Raw genomic sequence first — 25693 nt, forward strand, 5'->3', positions numbered from 1 at the left:
GCATCCCCAACAAATGTGCAACCTATGCTCCACTAGTAGATGTTGCTAAACTGTGGAAAGCATATAGTTGGAGCTTGCTTTTTTCCAGTCTGATAATCCCTTCCTTTTAATTGGGGTGTTTAAGCATTTACTTTTAACCTGGACTGCTGTGGCTCAGAGAGTTGGGCGTTTGTTCCACAAACCAAAAGGTCACCAGTTCGATTCCGATTCCCTGTTAGAGCACATGCCTGGGTTGCAGGTCAGGGCCCCTGATGCCGGTGCAAGAGGCAACCCATTGATGTTTCTCTCACACAGTTCTCTTCCTCTCTGTCTCCCTCCCTTTCCCTCTCTCTAACAATAAGTAATTAAAATCCTTACAAAACATTTATGTTAAATGAAACTTGATAATGAATGGATTCACATTTGCCACTTTGTTTCTAGTATTCTCTATGTCTCTTGCTCTTTCTTTACTGCCTTCTTTTGTGTTAAATAAATGTATTTTAGTGTACTGTTTGGGTTCCTCTTGATTTTTGGCTTTTTTTTTTAGTTAAAATGTGTATCTTATCAGGGTAATTCAGATTAATACTAACTTAATACCAATAAAACATAGAAACTTTTCTCGAATATAGCCCATTTTCTTCTCCTCCTTTGTGCTATTTTGTCACGTGTGTTACAAACCCAACAATATATTAGTATTAGTATTGCCTTATATAACTTACGTTTTTAAGGAAGTTGGGGAGAAAATAAGAAAACGTAAATCTATACAGTCTTTTACTCTCACCCACAAGTTTACCATCTTGGGCCCTTCATTTCTGCATATAGATTAAGGTCACCACTTGCAATTATTTTCTCTCAGCCTGAGGACTTCTTGTATTATTTTTCAGGCAGATGTGCTGGCAATGCATTTTCTCAGTCATTGTTTAGCTGAGGAAAAAAAATCTTTATTTTGCCTTCATTTGTGTAGGATGGTTTCACTGGATATAGAATTCTATTTTTTTGTAAGATTTTATTTTTTTTATTTTTAAACAGAGGGGAAGGAAAGGAGAAAGAGAGGGAGAGAAACATCAATGTGTGGTTGCCTCTCGTGCACCCCCAACTGGGGACCTGGCCCGCAACCCAGGCATATGGTCTGACTGGAAATCGAACCAGCAACCCTTTGGTTTGCAGGCTGGCACTCAATCCACTGAGCCATGGCAGCCAGGGCCTACATAAAAAATTCTTGGTTGGCAGTTTTTTCTTTCAGCCCTTTGAAAATGTCATTCCATTCCATGATTTCTAATGAAAAGTCAGCAGCTGATTGCATCGCTACTCCTCTGTGTGTGATGAATCCTTTTGCTATTTCAGGATCTTTATCTTAGCGTTTGAATTTCAGCTGTTTTTCTGGGTGTGAATGTCTTCATATTTATTCTGCTTGGGGGCTTGTTGAATTTCTTAGATATATAGATAAATGTCTTGCATCAGATTTGGGGAGTCTTCAGCCGTTATTTCTTCAAACCTTTCTTCTGTCCCTTTCTTTCTTCCCTTCCTTGATGTACAAATGTTGGGATGCTTGATCTGTCCCAAAGGTTCTGCTATGGCTGAACTTCTTGTTCACTGAGCTGGGCCACGGGGATGGGAGGGGCCTCTGGCCAAAATGCCTCAGCTGTCTCTGTTCTTACCTGAAGTTCAGCATTTTTTCAAGCACAGATGATTCTTGGATTATTATATGCCCTTGGTCAATTCATGGCTGAAATGGTTGTTTTTGTCAGATTTGTGCTTTTGAGGGTAGGGTTTGCTATCTCCTCATTTAGCCATAGTCAGAAGTCCTACGCCTTCATGTTGCTAAATTGACCTTCAAAAAGGATTTATTGACTTGCACTCCAAAGGCATTAATTTTCTCACTAAAGTCCTCTTACTTGAAATGGTACTGAAGTTTTATTAAAAGTGTTAAAGGCGATCGCCTCAGTAGCGTGAGCAGCTGGTGCCCACGAGTCGGGTTGCAGTCAGTAGCGTGAGCCGCGCTGCAGCACGGACCCCACAGGAATTCGGTGTTTGGGGTGCTGAGCTGTGGTTTTAGGTTCAATAAGCTGGAATAGAGGCTGGTGTGTCGTAGGTGCCTTTAAATTCTTTTGAATGAAGAGATACATTACGAGGTGTATTTTAAGTTTTAAAAAAAAACCCACAAGTTAGAAAACAACGTATTAACATGATCCCAGCTATTTAAAAATAATTCTTCTACTCATACACCACCCTCCCCCCCAAAAAAAGTCCTATTACTCTGGTCATGTATATTCGTAATATTTACACAGGAAAAAGTAAGGCCATAGAACAAATTGTGAACCGCGGCTGCCTATAGACAGGCAGGCAGGCCCCACGCCTTCAGATGTACAGATTGTGCCCAGGAGACGGAATCTCACAGGAGGTGTCACCCGTAGTCGATGATGTTTTAGATTCCTGTAGAGCAGGGGTGTCAGACTCATTTTCACCAGGGGCCACATCAGCCTTGCGGTTGCCTTCAAAGGGCCGAATGTAATTCTAGGACTGTATAAATGTAACTGCTCCTTAACAGTTAAATAAGAGCTTGGCGCTGCCACCAGGTAGAAACAAGGTGCCGGGCCGGATTCAGCCCTCGGGCCTTGTGTTTGCCGCCTGTGCTGTAGAGGCACTCGGTGTGCTAGGAGGGCATTCCTGGGGTGGGACTGAGTGCTGTGCAGGTGGCTGTACCTTTAGAGTTTTTCTGCAGCAGTAACGTATTTGTGTGTCTCATATGTGAATGAACTTTGTTTCCCAAGAGTAAATTTGAACAGATCGGTTTTGTGATGTGGAATGAATGTGATTACTTAATTTTGTCTTTACTTTGCAGTGACATGAACTCAAGGGCTGGCTACCCTGCTCAGGTTTACAAAACTACCAGTGCAGAGACTCCTCGGCCTTCACAGCTGGCGCAGTCCAGCCCCTTCCAGCTCTCCGCCTCAGTCCCCAAGTCCTTCTTCTCTAAGCAACCCGTGCGCAATAAACACCCAGCGGGGTGGAAGAGAACAGATGAGCCCCCGCCACGGCCACTCCCCTTCACTGACCCAAAGAAGTAAGTGCCTGGGCACCCAGACTCAGTAAGGCGATTCAGGAGCCAAGTCTGGGTGTCTCAAGACAGAGAAGAGGGTGACATCTCTGTCACCCATCATCAGGACACTGTGCCAATCTATACACTGGGAATACAGCTGTGAACAGACACACAGAGGTCCCTGCCCTCGGGGAGCTGACATTTTGGTTGGGGAGACAGGCTAAAGACAGAAAAGCGTGCAGCAGGTCAGACAGTGGCTAGCACTGTCTGGTGCCAGTGTCGCTAGAACAGTGTGAGCACATGAGGTCAGAGAGATGATGGAGACAGATCATGGAGGGTCTTGTGGGCCACCTCTGATGGCATTGGCATCTGCCATAAATGAGGTGGCACCAGAGGAGGAGGGTGAGGAGCAGGAGGAGCATGATCTACACTGGGTGCTCACAGGGTCCCTGCGGTGGGCTGTGGGGCAGGGCCTGTGAGGAGCTGCTGTGACAGTCCAGGTGGGAGACGAGGGGGCAGGAAGGGTGGAGCCCACAGAGGAGAAGGGTTGCTTCCAGACGGAGTCTCTTCAGTGGGAGCCGACAGGGTTGCTGGCAGATTGGCTTTGGTGTGAGAGAAGGCGAGGTAGCTGATGATAGCAGGTCTTATGGCTGGAAGGGGACATCTGCCTTGAACTGAGATGGGACCAAGCAGGAAGCAGTCTTGGGTGGAGCTCCAGAGCTCAGTCCTGGATGGCTACGTGTGTGATGCACAGAAGGCGTTGAGAAGGCAGTCAGGGAAGGAGTCTGCAGCTCAGGGGAGAGATCAGGCTGGAGAGAGAAATGCTAGTGTTGTCAGCATAAAGGCAGGAGGCTAGATGATTGCACCGAGGACCAGAGTGTGGGTAGAGAAAAGGGGAGGTGTAAGACTGGGCCTGAGGCCCTCCTGGCTCAGAGAATGTGGGGAAGAGCCCAGCCTAGTGTGAGATAGGGGAGTCCGAGGGTGATGGACCAAGAGCAGTCAGGTATGATGAACCTGACACCTGAGTATCAGAATGGGCCTCATGGAAGTGCAGGAAAGGATGGAGCAGAATTGGAGGCAGCTGTGTGCAAAGCTCATTTGAAGGGTTTTTCTGTAAAGCAAAGAGAGGAGTATGCAGTGAAGGAAGGGTCTTTGTTTTTTTAAGGTAGATGGAGATGATATCTAACATTTAGGAAGTACTTGCTATATGCCAGTCTCAGTTCTGAGGTCCTGTATGTCAGTGAAGTCAGTGAATCCTCACAAGAGCTCCATGAGGGGGACCTGTCATTTATCCCATTTTCCAGATGAGGCAGCTCGACCCCAGACTCACACACTGGTAACAGATGGAACTTGGATCGGAGCCTGGGAACCCCGGTCCAGGGTTCCTCTTCTGCTGGGTGGGAGCAGACCCGTCCTCCCCCATCCTATTTCTAACATCGTCCTTCATGACCTGGATGGAGCCATTCAAATGTGTGGGTGACACAGCTTGTAAGGACAGAGGTCTCAGGAGACAGAAGCCAGGTCCCTGGAGATGGTCCCTGCTGGGCTCACACTAAGAATCCAGTTCACACGCCTGACGGCCAGCCGGGGCTCTCCAAAAACTAGGTTCTCATCCTCCTCTCCCCCAGCAGCTTCCCCGCTCCTGGGATTGATGATAAAGTCTTGTATTTACTGAGCATGTACTTTGTTCCAGGCAGCAGTGACCACCACACGTTTTGCCCAAACTCCTTCCCAGTCCCTGAGCGATATGCCCTCTCACCCCTCTGCCCTCATGTCCCCCCACTCTTCTGCTTGCTTGCTCCCCTCCAGCTACACTGGCCTCTTGCCAGTCCTCAAACTTGCCAAATACAGGCCAACCTCGGCCTCTGCAGAGCTCGCCAGTCCTGGACTTCCCCCAGCTCTTCTGACTGGCTCCACAGGGGCCCAACCTAATGCCACCTCCTCAGACGGGCCTTCCCAGCCACAGTCCCTGCCATCATTCTGTCACCTTTCTCTCTCCCACTGCCTGTTTCCCCACAGGAAAGCAGGTGCCACTGTCTTGGTTGCTTGTAGCCTGCCTGGCAGTCTGGGTTCTCCAGCAGTGAATATGTGAGCCATGCACCTCATTCTCACCTCAACCCCATAAGATCCTGCAAAGCTTCTACTTCTCAGGGTGGCCGAAGAGCCAGACCCTGCCCACCCTGTTACGCTTTTCCACAGTGGCAGCTGCTCTGGCCACCCTTCCCCTGGGTGCTGTTCCCTCTGCCTGGGTGCCCCCACCCCTACTGGCTCACTCCTACCCCCGCTGACAGGTGTGCTAGGGCTTCTGAGACAAAGTACCACAGGCTGAGTGGCTCAGCGACAGGAACTTACTGTCTCACAGTTCTGGAGGTTAGAAGTCAGAACACGGTGTCTGCAGGGTTGGTTCCTTCTGAGGGCCATGAAGTAGAATCTGTTGTACACCTCTCTCCCGGCTTCTGCTGATTTGCTGGCAGTCTGGGGTTTCTTGGCCTATGAACACTTCACCCCAGTCTCTGCATCCATCTTCACGTGGCCTTCTCCCTGCGTGCACGTGTTTGTCCGCACTCCCCTTTCTACAGCACCAGTCATTTGGGATCAGGGTCCACCGTAATGGCTCTAATTTACCTTGATTACCTCTGTAAAGACCGTTTCCAAGTAAGGTCACATTCTGAGATTCCTGGGTTTAGAACTTACCTTTCTCGGGGGGACCCATAACACCCACCCTCAGATATTAGCACAGACATGCCATCCTTGGAGAGGCCCTCCTAACCCCCATCCAGGCCCATCCCTCCCAAGCCCACGCTGCTTTTTTTCCATGGAGAAAAACCCAAGGCACATCAGTCAGTCATTTGCTAGCAACTTCCTCTCTATTACACCTGCTGGACCAAGAGATTTAGGAGAGCAGAGACACGTGAACCCCAGCCAGGGCCCAGTGCATAGTAGGTGCTCAGAAAATAGACCTGGACACCCGACAGCCCTCAACAAACACGCACCTCCTTTTCCTCAGGGAGGCATTTTGCGTGTGTGTATAAACATGTAAACTAAATCCATAAAATATTTGGGAACACAACTAGTTTCATGGAGTCTTACAAGATTCATTAATTGATACATACATGTTTATCATATGCGTAAGATGTTAATTTAGAGTTATTGCTTTTGCCTACATATTCCCATTTAATAAAGCTGTCTTGTTCAAACTACCCCTGAGCATTTTGGAGGTAGTATCTTTGTCATTGTTAGAGACACTTCTGAGTCACTAACCTGGTTTTTCAGGAAACATCATCACTTCCAGCTAAATTATTTGAAATTAAACATGTTTTCTTTTTTAATCTGTATGATGCTGTTGCCAGAATTTTGTGTCAGGGCGTAGGAACTCATCTGCATGCCTCATTTGCCTTCACTCACACACCTGCCCCGCCACATACTGCTGCCAGCCCCTTGCCGGCATTAACTCGTTTCCTCTTCGCTACAGAACGGTGAGGTGGAGTTCCCTTCACATCCCATTTTCCAGATGAGAAAAGTTTAGGTACAGAATGGTTAAGTCACTCGCCCCAATTCACTCGGTCAGTTAAGGTTTATTCACTACAAATATTATGATTGTTGATTTTGTAAATTTTGTCCCCACATATTATGAGCCCCGCCCCCCCCTCCCCGCCGGAGCAATTACCAAATCGATCTACTGTATTTCTTTGCCTCCTCTTCACTGATTCTGATTATGACTGAGGCTGTGCATCCCCCAGAGGAATGGCAGCCAGCAGAGGGGCCCTGCCTTCAGCCATGCTACTCCACTTGGGTTGTCCCCATTTATCCTCCTGGCTACCCCATGAGGGGATCCTGTTTCTACTCCCATTTCCAGACAAGGAAACTGAGGCACAGTACCTAGCCCAGGTCACCCAGCAGGATAACTAACCGAGCATCTCGTCATGTGAGGGTCTCAAGGAGGATGCGCACGCAGGGCAGCGACTCGTGTTTTCTGAGGATCGATTTCGTGGAGGGAACAGTCTCTCCTGTATTTGGCGCTCCCCCTTATGTTTGAGTGCACGCTCTGGTGAACAAAAGACAGAGTGAGCTGGTGACGGACAGAGAATCTGTGTGCAGAGGGGGCCAAGAGCACCTGCCACACGAGGTCCCTCGTCCTCAGCCCTTCTACGGCAGGCCCCAGTCCGTGCGGGGGCAGGCGGCAGCCTCGCTTTGACCACTTTGTCCCAGGACTCCTAATTCATTGGCCTGCCCTCTCCCTACCTTTAGAGGGGCACCATAGCATGGGGGTCAGGGTGGGAATCCCTGATTGGCTGCTTACTCCCTCTTTAATCCCTCAGTTTCCCTCTGTTTTTTAAATTTTTTTATTTATTTAATTTTAGAGAGGGGGGAAGGGAAGGAGAAAGAGAGGGAGACAAACGTCAGTGTGTGAGAGATACAGCAATCGGTTGCCTCCCGCAGGCCCCTAACTGGGCACCCGGCCCACAACCCAGGCATGTGCCCCGACTGGGAATCAGAATGGTGACCTTTCAGTTTGCAGGCTGGCGCTCAATCCACTGAGCTACACCAGCCAGGGCCCCTCTCCTTTTTTTATTTTTTAAATTACAGTTGACTTTCAATATTAGTTTCAGATGTACCACGTAGTGATTAGACATTTGTACAACTAACGAAGTGGTCTGCCCCGTGAGTGTAGTACGCACCTGGCCCCGCACACAGTTACTACGGTGTTATTTCCTGTATTCCCTTTGCTGTACTCTGCGTCCTCTTGACTGTTTCTGTAACTGGTAATCTGAACTTCTTAATCCCTTTCCCCTTCCCACCCAGCCCCTCCAGCCCCCTCCCATCTGGTAATCATCAAAATGTTCTCTGTATCTATGATTTCATTTCTGTTCATTTGTGTTTTAGATTCCACATATAAGTGAAGTCACATGATACTTGTCTTTCTCTGTCCGACTTGCTTCACTCAGCACAATGCCCCCAGGTGCGTCCGTTCGTCACAAATGGCAAGATTTTGTTGTTTTCACGGCTGGTCTGCTCTGCCCACTCGTCTGTCGGCGGGTGCGCAGGTGGCCGCCATGTCTTGGCTGTTGTGAATGGTGCTGTGGTGGGTACAGAGGTCCATGTGTCTTTTCAAAGTAGTGTTTTGGATTTCTTCAGATAAATACCCAAAATGGAATTTCTGGGTCATATGATAGTTCTGTTTTTAATTTTTGAGGAAACTCCATGCTGCATCCATTTACAATCCCCAGTTCCCCTCTCTTCAAACTGGGATCACAGTCCCTTCCACCAGGGTTGCTGTGAAGACTCACTCAGTTAATCCATGTGAGACTGCCCCCCACAGCCCCAGCACCGAGTCCAAGCTGCACAGTGCTTAGCAGGTGAGGGTGTGACTAGGTGAATGGCTCTCCAGGCCGATGCGAAAGGTCAGGCTACCAGCAGCCCTCAGTTGTCCTGGTCTTGCCCCAGTCGAAGGGCTTGTGCTGCAGGTTAGGGGCCCCTCAGCCACCCCAAGAAGCCTCAGAAGGCTGACACAGCACAGAGGGTTGTTGAGAGGTCCATGTGTGTAAGCCCCTGGCTGCTGGTCCGTGTCCCCGCAGACCCAGGGCCCAGTGAGGATGATGCAGGTCCTGGGAAACAGCCTCCGTCCTTGCCTTAAGAGTGGAATGGAGGTTAGGAGGGCAAAAACCTAAGTCCCAAGCCCGCAGCACCCTCATGCATAAGAGGGGCATCCCTGCCTCATGTAGGACCACTGAGGAGATGAGATGAAATAACGCGTGCAAAGGGTAGCCAGGGCCTGGGCGGGAGGGAGCACTCGGGAGGTGAGCTCTGTTGCTGCTGGCGGCGCTGAAACTGCAGTCAAGAACAGTCCCCTGAGTTCCCCTCAGTTCACATACCGGCTGTGCAGTCGTCGTGTGTCAGAACCCATCAGAGCATCAGAGCCCTTGCCTGCAGGGTGAGTGGTTAGTTACAGCCTGTGAGGAATAAACACAGCCACACACGAGACACACTGGCCCCAGCTGAGGGCACACAGCACAGGGAGCTGCCGAGGTCACCGTTTGTGCACACTGAACTCTGCTTGCGTCATGAGAGAACCTCGCGGTGGCTCAGAGCATCAGGCAGAGGTGGGTTCTGGGTGTCCTTAATTCACTGTGTCTCGGTTTCTCCAGCTTTAAAAGGCAAGGAGTTGGAGTGCCTGCATCCCACAGGTGGTGTGAGTGAGTCATAGGGAAGTGCCTGGTCTTCGGTGGCTGGGCTGACGGACACTGGCATGCGGAGGTAGTTGACACCTGGCATTTGGGTGCCCTCCTTTTTCAGGTTTAGGGCTCCTGGGTCCAGCACAGTATAGGCGCAGAAGGAGCTGGGTAAGGCTTTTCCCTGATACCCCCACCAGGTATCAGGGTGCCCCCACACTCTGGGGCCTCTCCCAGCCACCCTTACAGGAAACTCCGCCTGCCGCCTAAAGTACAGACCCATGAGTGTCCTCAGCAGTGAGTTGGCAGAACCCCCAGCTCAGGCAGGCTGACAGTGGTGCTAATTAGCTTAATTAATCCTCCCCAAGGGAGCTGCTCCAGTTGGAGCCCAGAACTCCAAGTCAGCTGGGATCAGACCCAGCCAAGTGGGCGCCTTTGGTCACCTCCACCTCTGGCCCTTCAGTAACAAAAAGGAAAAGTTGCTGTTGTCGGGGTTGTAAGTGCAGAGCCTTCTCTGTCATTTTTCTGTCGTCTTTTCTGTTGTAAGTGGTTTAATCCCACGACGTGACCAAACCTGATTTCAGACAGCAGGCACACATCAGAGATTCTGTGCGGCACCACCGGTCGGAAAACCTCGAAGAGAGGGTGCATCCTTCGGGTGTTTTCATTTGTGTTTTGACATGTGTAATATGCACAGTTTCAAAAAAAAAAAAAAAACTAGTCCAAAAAAGTTTGCAGTTTTCAGTGAAAACTGAGCCACTCTCCCTTCCCTGGCGCCCAGCCGTCCGGCTCCTCTCCCCAGAGCGGCAGTCCCTTCCCTTCCCTCTGCATCCTCCCAGACTCGCCAGGCTCGTGTGTGTGCCCGAGCGCGCTTCCCTGCCCTGCTTTATTTGTCACTCTGGTCACCTCCTGTCTCTGCACTTCTGCCTGTTTCGCTTGTTCTTTTCAAACAACTTGCGGCGGCTCCATGCCAGCATGGTGAAGGTGGTCTCTTCTTTCTGACAGGCAGCAGCACTTCATGTTCTCCTCGGAGGTCGTTAGAGTCCGACAGCTGGGGAGACTGGAGATCTTGAGAAACAGGAAAAAGATCAGAGCTACACAAGCCCAGTTTGGTTTGTTTTCTTTAACCTGGCATTAATGCCATTGTAAAGTATTGCTTAGAATTATTGCAATGTAGAAAATACGTTGGAAAAACTCTTCCAGAAGAAAGAGAGTAAGAGCAAAAGAGATCGATTGGGTTCTCTGGACTGAATTTTCACTGTGTTTTTTCCCTTTAGACATGTCACAGCAGCCCACCAATAGTATCAGGCCATGAAGCCTGCAGTAGGTGAGACAGACGCACATTCGACGGGGGGGAGGGAGAGTCCTAGCCTGATTTCTTCCCGTGAGCCAGCCTTCCACTGTGGAGTTAAGAATGCGCCATTAGTCCTAGCCATCCGGGGATCAGAGAAGGAGATTTTAGCAAATGAACACAAACATTGAGGGGAAGGAATGCTCACGTTCTTTTGGCTTAACTTTTCAAACAATCTTTTTTCTGTTTCATAAATGTCATTTAAGCTTGTTGTAAAAGGAAGAAGATAAGTAGGGCCGTTGCTTGGGAGGGAAGGAGGGAGGGAAGGAAGGAATGAAGGGAGGTTGGGTCCATATAATACTCATTTAACAACTACATTTAACTGCCTGATGTGGCAGCCTATTCCTGACTCTGGACACAATGCAGAAGGCTGCAGGTGAGGTGGAAAGAGGGGAAACACAAATGCGCAGTACACACAAGTCCTCATAAGGTGAATTCAGTAAAGTGTGTGATTGAGTGTGCCTGGGCTGGGAGGGGAGCCCCAGGAGATTGAGTCATCAGGGGAAGCCCCTCAGAGGAGGTGACATTTGAGCTAAGCTGGATGGATGAGAAGTTGCTATTCACGGGGAATGCTGGGAGGGTACTCTAGGCAGATAGAAAAGTCAGTGCAAAGGTCCTGGGGCAGGAGTGGGCCTGGTGTGTTTAAGGAACGTTAGGAAGCCTGTGCAGAAGGCAGTGAGGACAGACAGAAGGCTGGGAAAGATGTTTGGGACCTTGTGGGCTGTGGTTAAGAATATTTTTAGAAACTGAGTCCCCCATATATCCAGTTTTGTAGCTAAGAGTATGGTGAACTTCAGTATATTGAGCTAAGCTGTGTGTGAGGTTTTTTTCTAAAAAAGATTTCATACTATACATACCACTTCTTCATTCCCATGGCCTACCTGGGAGGACCTCTTCCCGGGTCATATGGATTGGCTTCACTTCTTTTCAGCAGCTACACAGGGTTGTTCTGTGGTGCCTTGCCATCCTTCCCTGAAGGGCCTTCACCTGCTTCTGTGCTTGCCCTACAGACAGGACCCCATGAAGTACTCTTGTATACCTAGCGCCCGTGGGTTGATGTGGACCTGTCTGAAGGACCCACTCCCAGAAGTAGGGCAGAGAGAGAGCATGTTTTAAAGTTCTCAGCAGGCCCCAACTGGTGTGGTTTAGTGGATTGAGTGCCAGCCTGCGAACCGAAAGGTTGCTGGTTCGATTCCCAGTCAGGGCACATGCCTGGGTTACAGACCAGGTCCCCACTTGGAGGCGTGCAAGAGGCAATCGATCGATGTATCTCTCACACATCAATGTTTCTCTCTCTGAAAATAAATAAATGAAATCTTTTTAAAAATAAAATAAAATAAAATAAATTTTTCAGCAGGTCTTTTTTACACCCCTCCCAGAGGGGAGTGCCCCTTTCTCACTGTAGATGAACGGAAGGCCTGGCCTGCTCCTTCCCTGCCGTCGATGGGCACAGCACGCAGCATGCCTTGCATTTCCCTGTACAGGGCATTCTGGGAAATGGCAAAGTCTAAAGGGAAGGGAGAAGAATGGGTCCCCTTGCAACTCCAGTGGGAGGAACATGTACTCTCTGGATCGTGTGCATCTTTCTCTGTCTCTTTGTTTCTCTCTTAGATCTAAAGCTTTTCGTTCACCCAGAGACCACTATAACGGAGCCAGTACTGCCCTAGACCTGAGATTCCAATCTGAGGAGAAATACGACCTAACAAGAAAACACTTCCCACCTTCTCTCCCTTTCTTTGTTAAAATCCCAGAGCTGTCAGCTGAGAAAATGGGGGGGGGGGGGCGGGAAATGTACACTTCAAAACCCTCAGGAGGCCCAAGGCATTTTATTTCTTCATGGGTTCAAAGAGATACTTTTTACTATTTCATTTATTTTTAGAGAGGGGGGAGGGAGGGGGAAGGGGGGAAGCACCATGATGTGTAAGAAAAACATGAATCAGTTGCCACCCACACGCCCCTGGCAGGGGACCTGGTCCACAACACAACCCAGGCATGTGCCCCACTGGGAATCGAACTGGTGACCTTTCGGTTCCCAGTAAGCTGGTGCTCGATCCACTGAGCCTCACCTGCCACAGCTTTTTTTCTTTCTTGAGTTACAAAATGATATAAGTCTGTGTGTTAGCTTTTTTTTTTTAAGGTTTTATTTATTTATTTACTTATTTTAGAGAGAGGAAGAGAGGGAGAAAGAGAAGGAGAGAAACATCAATGTGTGGTTGCCTCTCACACACACCCCACTGAGGACCTGGCCCACAACCCAGGCATGTGCCCTGACTGGTAATGGAACCAGCAAACCTTTGGTTCACAGGCTGGCGCTCAATCCACTGAGCCACACCAGCCAGGGCTGTGTGTTAGCTTTTTAAAAATTAGTTATTATTTTTATTGTTGTTATAACATGTAATTATGGTAAATAAATTAAGACAGAAGGATATAAGGTGAAAAGTCAGTCTATTTTTCCACTTCCTACTGATTCCTACCTCTCAGAGCTAATGAGTGTCCACCATTTCTTCCAGCTTTTTTCCTGCATCTAAAAGCCAATTTTTTTAAGCAAATGTGATCGTGTTCCACCAATATGTATCTTTTTTCATGCCACCTCCATGACACGAACATGGCAGTCAAGCACGGCAGTGACACCTGTGGACTCTGCAGCCTGGGGGCCTTGGCAGGAATCTCCACTCACAGGCTGTATGACTCGGAACAAGTACCACAGAGTTGCTTTACCTCTCTGTACCTCAGTCTCCTGTCTGTTCAATGGGGGCGATAGTAACAGCGGCTCCTGTGGGGGGGGGGGGGGGGCTGCCATGCTGATCAGACAGCGCACACAGGGTCCTTGGTTGGTGGATGGTGCCTTCCATACCGGGAGGGATGTGCACCTCTTAGCGGTTGCTTCTCTCCCGGGTGGTGACGCGTCAGGTCAGAACCCAGGTTTTCACCAGTGAGGTAGGACCTAGGCCCAAAGGCGGAGCCACGGAAGGCAGAAGGAGCCCTGACAGGTGTGGCTCAGTGGGTTAGGTGTCATCCCGTGGACTGGAAGGTCACCAGTTCAATTCCCAGTCACATGCCTGTGCCCTGATTGGGGACATGTGAGAGGCAACCTGTTGATGGTTTTCTCCCTCTCTTCCTCCCTTCCCCTCTTTCTAAAAATAAATAAATAAATTCTTTTTTTAAAAAGAAGAAGACAGGAGGAGGCCTCAGGGTAATTCCCAGGAGTGGAGGATGCGAACCCCAGAGGAGAGCCAAGGAGCTGTGGGGTGGCCGTCTGTGGAGCCAGCAGAGGGGGTAAGGGAGCAGCAGATTGCATGCAGTGCAGGGTGCTGGTCAGCCCAGGCAAGTTGTCATAAGACCAGCCCTCACTTCCCAAGAATCCGCTGTGTCAGATGCTGGCCGAGTGCTTTGCAACAAACCACACAATGCCCTGCGATCAGCGTGTTTTCCTGATGAGCAAGCCAAGGGTCAGGATGGCGGTGTGACTTACCCAGGGTCTCGTGGCAGGAGCAAGCAGAGCCAGGACTCAAATCCAGGTCCGTCTGTCTCCAGGGCTCTGTGTTTTAACCCCAGGCTATGCTTCAGTGGCTTTTAAACCACAGAGTATTCTGGAAGGCAGTGCAGGGTCAGCTTTGAGGGGCTGATTAGAGTAACTTGGGCTCACACACTGACTTCTGGAATGGAAGCCTAGTAGAAAGCAGGGATGGGAAAGTCAGGGTGCCCCAGGACCCCTTGGTTACCTCATGGTGTGTGAGCCCTCCTACCCCATTTGACGGATGAGGAAAAGCGACCCTAGGGAAAGCTGGTGACAGCTCCCAGAACACCCAGGCCAGAGGTCTGCTGCCTGTGGCCGGACACTTGCCTGTGGGGACCAGTCCCCCCAGGGGATTCCTTCTCTGTGAGATCCCACTCCTCTTCTGTGCCTGGAGGTCCTACTCTAGGCCACCATCATCTCACGTACAGGAGCTTCCTCACTGTCCCCCTGCTTCCACTTTTGGCCCTACCTCCACGAGGGTCACTGTTTGTTCGGCAACCAGAGCAATCCTTCTAAAACGAGGATCAGGGCCTAGTGCTCACCAGCTCAGAACTGCTGAGCCTCACACATGCCACCCAAGTCCCCACAGTGGCTCATGAGTTCCTGCAGTCTACCCTGTCCCCACCCAGACCTCACTTCCCAGCACCCCCTCACAAAGCCCATCCTCCATCCCCGTCATTCTGTCCATTTACCCACCTTTATTTTTCTTCAACACACCTCTTTCCATCTCATACTCTGGGATCTCTCTGTTCATTTGCTCATCGTCTGGCTCCCCAGCTGGAGGTCGGCTGCATGTTCCCTGCTGCACCCCTCCGAGAGCAGGCATGGCGCAGAGTAGGCTCCCAGGCAGTGTCTGAGGGGTGAGCGAATGGAGAACAAATGAGGTACCTCTTCACACGCAGGCAAGATGGAGAAGGCTGCATTCATTCGCCTGGTGACAGCAGGCCTCCTTAGGTCAGGACAACTTTGAGAAGTAGCTCCAGCCTCCTCGAGATCCCCCTGACCCTGACCTTCTCATTCCAGGCAGGTGGACACCAACACAAAAAACGTCTTTGGGCAGCCACGGTTGAGGGCGTCCCTCCGCGACCTCCGCTCCCCACGGAAGAACTATAAGTCTACCATTGAGGATGACCTGAAGAAGCTCATCATCATGGACAACCTGGCTCCAGACCAGGAGAGAGATGCAGAAGTACATAGTGGGCAGTGTGGGAGGGCGAGGGAGGGGGGCGTACCTCCCTGAGGTCTCTGCAGCCTCTTCCCGCAGGTCCTCAGCCTTCAGTCCCTGCCAGCTGTGTTTGGGTGTATGTGGCTTCGTGGCCAGAACTCAGGGCATCAGTCATGGACAGAAGCTCAGAGTAAAGCAGCTTGGTGGGCATATGGGATTTACTCTGCTCCAGAGGACCTCATGCGATTGAAGGAGATGCTGTTAGAGGCATTCATGTCCTTATGGAGCCTGGGTGGAAGCAGAGCCTCTACCCACTCAACCACAGGGACCAAACGCAGAGGCAGGGTTCCTCTACACCCCACCTACCCCTGACAGGTCTCCTTCTCAGGTGGGCACTCTCTTATGGGAACTGGGAGGGCTCTATCCCGCAACATTAGGGGAAGACAGCCTCCTGTCCTCAGTGGTCCTCAGCAGTGACTGGCTCTCACTGGTCCATCTTGGGCCACAGCCCCTTCCCTAACCTTACCTGTAGCTGGAGGGTAGGGTTGGCCCTCCAGAACCAGGTGGGCTGCATGGGGGGAGGTGGGGAGGAACTCCCAGGGAGAACTTGGTATGCTTTGACCAGCAAGGGGACAAAGATGGATGCTGGGTGAGTAAGAACCACAGATGTCCAGGACAAAAAGGAGCCTCTGATGACAGTGACCATGGGCCAGGCCATGACCGAGCTCCGTATCCCTCCCCTGTCTCGACAGCAGCCGCCACAGAAGAGCCTGCAGCGGACCTTGTCTGACGAGAGTCTGTGCAGTGGGCGGCGTGAGCCCAGTTTTGCCAACCCAGCCAGCCTGGAGGCGGGCCTGCCCAGTGACGTGCTCTTCACCAGCACTGGCGCCTTCCCCTCCAGCACGCTGCCTGCCCGCCGCCAGCACCAGCACCAGCACCCCCACCCGCCTGGCAGCAGCCTCAGCACCATCCCTGCCACTGGCAACAGCTTCCCAGAGAAGAAATGTGAGCCTGGGTGACCGGGGGCTGGCAGAGGAGTTACCCCAGGGTTGGAAAACGGGGGGAGGTTCAAAGGCCAGAAGTCATCAGAGTCAGCTGAGAGAGGGAAGTGGGGTGCAACATGAACCTCAGAGGGGTCTGCACATGAACTCCTGTGTGTTACCTGGAGCAGGGGATTATTGGCCAGGCCTTGGGGTCACCTAGGAATCTGGAGCACCCAAGGATTGGGATCATCTGACACCAGAAATGGGAGTTCTGTCCCTCCAGATACAGCCGTCTGGGGCCCTAGGGACCAGGGGTTTGCATCAGCCGACCCCCAGCCCCGCTCCCTGTTCCTGCCCCAAGCAGACTATCCAATGAGCACTGCTTTACCTGTCTGGCTCCCCCAGATCTACCAGGGATGTGGCTCATCCATCCCTTTATTCATCTAGCAAATCTTTACTGGGTGTCCCCCATGGAGGGGGCACTGTGTACAAAGCCCCCACCAAAAAGCCTTTGGTCTACCCTCTCCTCCCTTCCCCATACCCCAAAAGCTCTAAAACTGAAGGGAGTTGCAGAAGGGAGGGCCAGGCTCCAAGGGCAGCACAAGCCAACGTGAGCATGCGGGAGGCTCTTTATGGTCTTTCCCAATCACCATGCCCAATCTTCCTGCCTTGAGGAGTTTGCACTGGCTGTTGCATCTGCGTAGATGCTCTTCCCCCAGGTAGTCCCTGGCTCCGTCCTTCCTCCCTCAGAGCTGTGTGCAGACACCATCTCAGCGAGGCCTCCCTAGCACCCTGTTTAAAATCATACCCACGTAACTATCCACACTCCCACCCCACCCTCCCTGCTAGATATTTTCCCTGGCATTTATCATCTAATAAGTGTAGCATTTACTTAGTTATATATTAAGGTTATAACAATTACATAATGTTACATCATTACATATAAAGTATAACAAAATGTATTGATTTGTTTCTTTCACGTTGTCATTCTCACCCACCTCCCTGTCTGTGCTGTCCCCACCCAGCCACCATCTCAGCCTCCGAGCTCTCACTGGCTGACGGGCGGGACCGACCACTGCGACGCCTCGACCCTGGGATGATGCCACTGCCCGACACAGCTGCTGGCCTCGAGTGGTCCAGCCTGGTAAACGCAGCCAAGGCGTATGAAGGTGAATGGCCTCTGCCCAGCCACGCCAGATCTTACCAGCCTCTATGCCCTCACAGCCAGTGGGGGCCCTTGGGGCTTTGAAGGGAGACACAACTCAGGTCCCAGGATCAGGGGCAGCAAGGTTCACCTCCTTCCCTGTCACTTGCTCGCTGCGCAGTCCTGGGCAAATGTCTTCATCTCTGATCCTCAGTTGCCATGTCTGCAAATCAGGGACTGTGCACTTGACTGTACCCATGGCCTGCGGCCACAGTGAGGGCTGCATGAAGCTAGGTGTAAGCACGTCAGGCACAGAGTGAGCCCCCACCAGACAGTCCCTTCTGTTATCACTGCAGGGCAAAGCTGGAGCAATCCAAATTGTGTTTAGATCTGCTTCGCAAGTAGCAGAAAATCCAAAATAACAATGACTTAAACACACCAGGTTTTGCACCAGTGAAAACCCCTGGGCTGGGCTGCCTGGTGCTGGTGCGAACTTCCCCAGGGGCAGTGGGCACAGGCCCCTCACCCCCACAGTGGGGCTGCAAGGGTCCCGGACATGATGTCCAGCTTTGACAAGCAGGAGAGAAAAGGACGCTTCCCAAAGCCTCGCACTCCTCCTGTGCTTGCTTCTGTTGGGCAGAGTGTCACACACGGCCACGCCTGGCTGGCTGGGAAATGAGGCCATGCGTCCAGCTAAAATTTGGGATTTGTTGTTATGGAGAAAGAGAAAACTGATCAGAAGGGACAGCTAGCAGTCGCTGCCATTTCCTTCCCATGTGACCTTGGACAAGCAGCTTTACCTGTCTAAACCTTCATTTCCTCATCTAAAGTGGTACTCGTGGTGATCCCTGACAGACATGAACATATTAGCCACAGCTTAGCTGCCCTTCCTCCAGGAAGCCTTCCCTGGCATTCCCTAGTCTGGATCAGGTGCCTCCTGTGGGCTCCCACAGCCCTGGCCCCTCTGCCTGTGCCCCACATCCCTGCCCTGACCCTCTGAGCCAATTGCCTTCTAATGATGGGTGTGTCTCCGCGCACGGACTGGGAGGGCCGGGCCTGGGGCGGTCACCACTAGGTGCCCAGCACGGGCCTGGCACAGGTCTGGTAAACCCGATCCACACAGTACCACCCTTCATTTTCCCATGTCTGAGCCAGTCCACACCTGGCAGATGGCCCTAGAGGAAACTTTCTTCCTCATTTGCTTCCATCCATTGCCTCCATCCCATCCTGCAGCCTCCGCTGGCCACAGGATAAAGGCAGCCAGGCCCTGAGGGGGAGAGTGGTCGGAGCATATGAGGCCCGGCCTCTGCTCTATCCTAGCCTCCCACTCAAGAACCACCGGGACTGCCCTGGCTGGTGTGGGTCAGTGGATTGAGAGCCATGCAAACCAAAGGGTCGCCAGTTTGATTCCCAGTCAGGGCACATGCCTGGGCTGCAGGCCAGGTCCCCAGTGGGAGACATGCAAGAAGCAACCAATTGATGTTTCTCTCCTTCTTATGCTGCTGATGAATGTGACCCTCCGGAGGCCTGACAAGCTCAGTGGTAGGAAAGGGTTGCTTAGTGGTGCTTCCTGAAGGAGGTGACTCTGCAGCCATGAGGACATCACCAGGCATCTCTGAGCCAGCACTTTACCACTTAGTCTGAGGGATGTATTATGACCCCCACTTAGAGATGAGGAAACTGGCTCAGCCGCCACCACGGCACTTAACAAAGTGGTGCACTTCTCAGCGTGCGCAAGGTGCTGTGTGTCAGTCAAGCCTCAGCACGGCCTACGCGGCCCAACCTTTCCGCGTCTGCGCCGCATGTTAAACACATTGCAACACGTAGTCCACAAAAACCTCATAACGTTTCAAGTAAGTTTACAGTTTTATGTTGGGTCTCATTCACGGCCATCCTGGGGTGCGTGCGGCCCAAGGCCGCAGGTCGGACCCCCTGGGAGGAAATGAGGGATCGGGTGGATGATGAAAGCACAGCACTGGCTGGCGGGTGGAAGCAGAGTTACATTGAAGATTGAAACCGGCAGTGGGTTCCTGAGGACGCACGGTGCTGTTTTCTCTGCTTTGGGGCAGATGTAACATTGTTCATAGAAAAAGATTTTCATTCCAGAGAGAATAGACGTTAAATCCAGGGTAGGAAATGACAGCTATAAGGGATGTTATTTAGCCAATTCGGGGAATTTCAAGATGACTGTCTGCTAGACAGTATAAATGTCAGCGTCCTCGAGTGTGGCGGTGTGTTGCGATGGTACAGGAGAGAGTCCTTATTTTTGGACAAGTATAATGAACTATGTGGAGGGAAGCACCGTGATAGTGGCAATTTACTCTCAATAGTAGGAAAAATAGGTACACACGCAGGTGAGTGGGGAGACAGGTCGGTGTGGCGGACTCTTCCTGGTTGGTGGGCCTGAGGGAAGGGTGTTCGGTTTTCAGCGCACTGATCTCCGAGCAAGAAACGTCCCGTTTACCGGGAGCTGCCTTTGCTGGACGGCGGTGTGTGTCCAGCACGTGCAGCTCTGCTCTGCGCGGTGCCGCGTCCCCTCCCATAACACGTCACATGCAGTCAGGCCCTCCTCCTGGGCTCCACGCCCCCTTGTCTAGCAGCAGTCCCCGGCCCAGTGACCTGGCTGCTCTGTGGTGCACCAGGGCTGTCCCCAGTTCTCACCATTACAGAAAAGTCCCCTGACAGGCTGTTAAAATTGCCGGCACTCAGGCCCCACTGCCAAGCAAGCCACGTGTCCGTGGGGGTCCCATGAATGTTTGCTCTCGCTGGCAGCCCCTGTGACTTCTTTCCTCTCATCAGTGTATGCAGTGCTCTCTGTTCCTCGTTGCTCTTTGTGGTTGTGATTTCACAGACGTTCTCAGAAGCAGGCTATAACGAACCCTCATGTACTGTGTCACCCAGCTTCACCGCCTCCACTGTTGGCCATTTCTTCTGCCATTTATTTGTTGACAAAAGCAGAGAATGTGCCAGGTTCCTTACTTCCTCACACTATAATTTAACTTGTCTCTCTCTCTCCTTTGAATTTTGTCTAAACTGGTCATTTGGTCTAGGGGCTTGCTCAGAATCACGATGAGGTTTTCTGTCCTTATCTGGTTCAAGTTTTTGACAAGAATTCATCCACGGTGCCTTTGATACTGGGAATGTGGCGGAGGTTCGGGCGGGAGGTGCACGGGGAAAGGCCTTGTGTGGGGGGCGGCTGGGCACCCTGCTGACCCTCTCCCCTCTCTCTCCACCAGTGCAAAGAGCCGTGTCTCTCTTCTCACTCAATGACCCCGCTCTGAGCCCAGACATGCCACCGGCACACAGTCCTGTCCACAGCCACCTGAGCCTGGAGAGAGGGCCCCCGACCCCCAGGACCACCCCGACCATGAGGTGAGGTTTCCCTTGGAACTCCGAGAGGCCTGACCACCCAAGCCCCTGCATGTGGTGCGCCTGCGCAGTAGAAGAGGGATGCCCAGGTGAGCGACCACTGGTGCAGGTCACCCCACCGCCGGTCTGCAGTAGCTGGGAGCACCTCCCTCAGCGAAGACATGTGCAGCGATCGGGGCGCTGGGCCCGGCTGTGAGCACGTCAGAGTCGGCCCTGGCCTCACTGTGGGGTGGACACAGCACTGTAACCAGCGTTCTCACGGTTGTTGCACTTCCAACTTTGACAGACGCTAGGCAGTGCCCCGCCGCTCCTGGGCCTCCCCTCTGTGTACTCCTAAATTCCGCACATCTTCCCTGCTGGGCTGGGGGCGGGGCTGGGGCAATGAGACAGGACCCCTGCCCTCAGGAGGCTTCCTAAGGGAGGGAGGAGGACAGGGACACAGGTCTGTCACTTTGGTCATCTCACATTTAGTGTAACATCTTTGACTTCTCTGTCTTGGCAAAAAATTAAAGAGGGAGAGTAAATGGAAACAAACGGTAGGTTTCCAAGTCCGTGGATGTGAATAGTGCATTTCACACTCGTGCACACACCCCCTCCCCTGCGGGGCTCAGCGTACAGCAGCCACGCACTGGACCTTGTGGGCAGTGCAGGCGATTCTTCAGGGTAGCGTTGACTCTTGTGGTTGACCTCACACTGGCTTCAGGACTCGGAACCCGGTGGTTACAGGTGGTGCCGCCATGGAGAGGGTGGGGACAGGCTGGGTGTGGAAATGGTAGGACATGTGGACTCTGGGCGCTCTCCTGAGTTCCCTTTGCCCCTGAACTGGTGGCCTCCCCCCACCTTTGTCCCACTTCCCCCTGCAGCTGCAGGTCCCCGAGAACCAGGACCTTGGAGGGAGGAAAGGGGTGGGAAGGGCAGGAGGGCCAAGGCTTCTCCCCTAACGAGCTGAGACACTGGCTTCGTCTGCAGCACCCCTCCCCCCGCCCCCCCAAACCCACCAGATGTGAGTGTCCCAGGTGCCCAGTGGAGACCTCTGCAGGAAGGGGCTGCTTGCTCTGCCCTGCAGGAGCCAGGCAGGCCCGGGACGCGGGAATCTGCGCAGAGGGAGAGCCACAGGCTGGGGTCCTGGGTGCAGCGCCCCTGCCTGAGCCTGGATGTCCCCCCTTCCAGAGGGGAATGACACGGGGACTTACCAGGCTGTACTGGACCAGAGCTCCGTGAGGCTGAGGCGGCGCACAGTGCCGGTGGGCTCCCCGTGACAGCAGGCTGTCATCTCACTCATCCCAGTTTTCATACTGTCCACTCACACGTCTCGTGTGCTGGAACAGTGCCTGGGCCTGCTGGGGACTCTGTGGATGTCTGCAGGGCTAGTCCTTCGCCTCCCACCACATGAGGGGGTCACATGTGGGAGGAGTCTCTCCCTAAGCACACATGTGGTCCACCCTCTAGGGAAGGCTCACTGAGGGCAGGCAACACGCACAGCCTTCGACCCCCACCCACATCACATATGTGCCCGTGCCTGGAGGAGGCCAGGAGGAGGGCTGGCTTCTGGCTTCCCCCCAGACCTTCTCCTCCAGGCCCCCTTGGGGCACCAGCAGGGAAAAAACTCCCCAGAACCTCAGGAGTGAGGCAGCCTGACCCTGTCCCCTGTCTTTCCAGCGAGGAGCCACCGCTCGATCTGACAGGCAAGGTGTACCAGCTGGAAGCGATGCTGAAACAGCTGCACACAGACCTCCAGAAGGTAAGCTCCCTCCTACTCCACTTCCCAGAAGCTCAGGGGACCAGCAAGGTAGAGGCACCTGTCCTCCTGTCCCTTCTCTTCTGGGGGAAGCCACCCAGCTTTGAATGTAGTCATGAGTAAAGGCTGGTGAGCTCACAGAGAGACTCCCTCGTTCTTGGGGGAATAATAAATTGGCCTAACCTTTGGGGGTCAGTTGGACAATATTTATCAAAAATGTAACTATGTACCATGATGACCCAGCAGTTCCACCCGTGGCAGTTTGTCCAGCAGAATTTCAAGCACAGGCACAAAGGGTCTGCGAGCAAAGATGTTCGTGCTGCACTGTTGGCAAAGTAAAGAACTGGAGCATTTTCACCACCGAGTCACAGGACGGTGGTGGTGGAAATGACAGGCCACCCAAGCAGCAGGGTATTCTGCAGCCAATTAAAATAGTCACAGAAATCTGTGTGCTTATTAATATACAAAAGAAGTCCAATAGCGTAAGTAACAAACTAAGCAAGGTGCAGAACTGCTTTCTAGAACTTCATCATACTTCTAAAAAATGTTTAACGTCCACGGGTCAGAGGGCTGCCTAGAAGACAACTGTCTGAATTGCTTGCTGTACTTGTCTCCAGGGTGGAAAAGTGAGGAGAAATAAGGGCAGAGGAAACTTTTTCCTGTCTCATTATATACTTCTGGGTAAATGGCAGCATACAGTGTGAGTCTCAGGCACAGCGATCACAGGGGCCTGGGTTCAGATCCCACCCCAGCACCTATGGTGACCCTGGACGAGTCAGCACCTCCCGTTGTTACGCTGTCCTGGAGGGGCGGGGTGGTGTGGTGTGGGAGCGGCAGTGGAGCCCCCAGCGGCAGTGGAGCCCTGCAGGCAGCCCCGCAGGCAGCCCCGCAGGCAGCCCCGCATTCACCACTAAGCTCTCCACTTGCTGTTTGGGCTGGGTTTCCCAAAGACCTGGCGTGGCTGAGGGTGAAATGAGGTGATGATAATTACAGTGATGTTAGTCAAACCATCACCCACATCAAGCTGTGATATAAAAGCTTGACATATGTGGCCTCGGGGAAACCTCTCAGCCTCCCCTTTCAGAGTTGAGGTAGCTGGGTCCCAGAGATGAAGTGGCTTGCCTGGGGTTAACTTGTCAAGAAGCAGAGCTGGGCTTTGCACTCTGGTAGCCCAGCTCTACACCACAGCCGAGCCAGGGCTCACGGGCCCTAGGGAGCACTCAGCTGATGCCCAGACCCCAACCTGCAGGAGAAGCAGGACAAGGCGGTGCTGCAGTCGGAGGTGGCCAGCCTGCGGCAGAACAACCAGCGGCTGCAGGAGGAGTCACAGGCTGCCAGCGAGCAGCTGCGCAAGTTCGCGGAGATCTTCTGCCGGGAGAAGAAGGAACTGTGAGGTGGAGAGGCTGCTGCCCCCACCCTTCCGCCTGGGGGGGCGGGGGGTGGGGGGGGCGGCTGCTCCTGCTATCCTGTCTCCCTTTGCTCAGCTCCTGGTGGCAGGCATGACCAAGATAATCCAGCCAGGGCCCCGCAGCACCCCCCATGGACATGGAAACCTGAGGGAGGCGTCTCCAGGATTGTGAGCTGGGGTCTGCGCTCGGTCCTGCAGCCCCAGCGGGCCACAGGGTCTCAGGCCTTCGTCTGAACTGCTCATCTCTGGTCCCTGGGGCCTGGGGCCTGCCCACACTGCCCCCAGGGGCCCATCCTGCTGGGCCCTACCTAGCCTCTTCCTAGGACCAAGCCATCAGAAGCAGTAAAGAGGAGAGAGGGAGGGCAGGAATGAGTCTCCAAACCCACAGCAGCAGGAGCTCACAAATCAAATTTCTTCACCACGTACAAGAGCTGGAACTTGTGGGGCCCAGCCCCCTGCATGAGAAATCAGTGTGAAAACAGCCCATTCTTCCTACCCACCCCCTCCACCCCGCCCCGGAGAGGTCAGGGCCCGTGTGGAAAGGGCCCTGGTCAGGCCAGGGCACTCAGCCCTTCATGCACTAGCACCAAGCAGTGCGGACATCACCCTCTCCCGACCCTGTATTTCCAAAAAGAGCCAGCAGCACTTTCTTAGAGCTTCAGTTATTTTCTCGGGGGTCCCAGGATGGAGAGGGGAAACCCCAACATCCCAGAGTCAACTGCTGTCAGGGGAAACTGCGCACACCATTTCTACAGTCTTCTGTCAACCTCTCGACCAGCAGAGGCCACAGCACCTGAGCCCCTTCACCCTCAAGCTCCTGCCCCACGCGGCCCAGCAGCAGAGCCGCTGCCCCTGACCGGGAAGCCACGGCCTCTTCCAGGCACCAGAAGGGGCTTTTTGGAGCCCCCAGGTCATAGCTGGAGAGAAACAGCCTTCATCTCGTCTCTGCTCTAGTTTTCTCTTTGCCCGTCTGGCAGCCCCCAAGGCAGCGGAGACTGGGACACCACTGTGCCCCCGGGGGCCTCTGCTGTGCTGCTGTGTGAACCCCACAAGACGCTGATTCTCTAAAGGCAATAAAAAGGGGGCGGCTTGCCAGGCAGCAAGCTGGTGTGGTACTACACTGCTCACCCAGGAAACAGTTTCTTTTTTTCCTTTAAAAACAAACAAAATATATATATATATATATATATATTTATTTTTTCATGTGGAGTTGTGCCAGAACAAGTCTGTATGGCCACAATTTGTGGAATCCCCCAACCTCAAGCTGAGGATCAAGGCATGTCCCCATGGGGTGGTGCTCAGCAGGAAGACTCAGAGGGACAAAGTCAGGGTGGGCAGGCCCCTGTCTCCCCTTTTCGGGAAGCACCAGAGCAAGGGAGTTGGCAGGGGCCTGGCTCAGAGCAGCAGCCCCAGGCTGAGAGCCAGCGCAGGAGGCCCAGTCCTTGTTCAGAGACCCCATTGCCTTCTCTTTGGGGCCAGAAACCTCAGGGAAGGGGGCGCTGGGGACTGCCCAGGACAGGCATTCAGGGAGCGGGAGAAAAGGACACTGATCGTGTCCCCCTGCAGTCAGCCTCTGGCCCCTGGCAGCACTGCAGTCCTGTGACAAAGCCCGCACACCTGCCACCTCCTCACCCACACCTGAGCTGTGGGACACGTGGCTGCAGGCGGGCCTGCTGGGTCCTCAGCCCTGGCCAACTACTGTGATGTCTCTGTCCCTCGCCCCAGTCCCCTTTCTGGATGGGCTCTCCAGGACCACCCTCCCCCGCCCCAGACCCCAACCTGGAGCCTGCCCCACCCCCCTTTAAGTTGTCACCTCATCTTCAAATCAT

At 52.9% G+C, this 25693-nt stretch overlaps 1 protein-coding gene across 12 annotated transcripts in view; it reads left to right on the forward strand.

Annotated features, from left to right (window-relative positions):
• Positions 1-25033, forward strand: part of SIPA1L3 (signal induced proliferation associated 1 like 3) — a 226640-nt gene extending 201607 nt beyond the window's left edge. For 10 of the 12 annotated variants that reach the window (XM_053914877.1, XM_053914882.2, XM_053914880.2 and 7 more), the window contains 7 exons: positions 2822-3043; positions 15081-15246; positions 15975-16227; positions 17231-17374; positions 20586-20721; positions 22378-22459; positions 23706-25033. In XM_053914877.1, coding sequence (XP_053770852.1) covers positions 2822-3043; positions 15081-15246; positions 15975-16227; positions 17231-17374; positions 20586-20721; positions 22378-22459; positions 23706-23849 — 1147 coding nt within the window. In that variant the 3' untranslated portion in view covers positions 23850-25033. The remainder of the gene's footprint in view (positions 1-2821; positions 3044-15080; positions 15247-15974; positions 16228-17230; positions 17375-20585; positions 20722-22377; positions 22460-23705) is intronic. The other 2 variants (XM_053914886.1, XM_053914887.1) reach the window with 2 other exon arrangements.
• The last annotated feature ends 660 nt before the right edge of the window (positions 25034-25693 follow it).

Source organism: Desmodus rotundus, chromosome 12, assembly GCF_022682495.2.
Source record: "Desmodus rotundus isolate HL8 chromosome 12, HLdesRot8A.1, whole genome shotgun sequence".
NCBI lineage: Eukaryota > Metazoa > Chordata > Mammalia > Chiroptera > Phyllostomidae > Desmodus > Desmodus rotundus.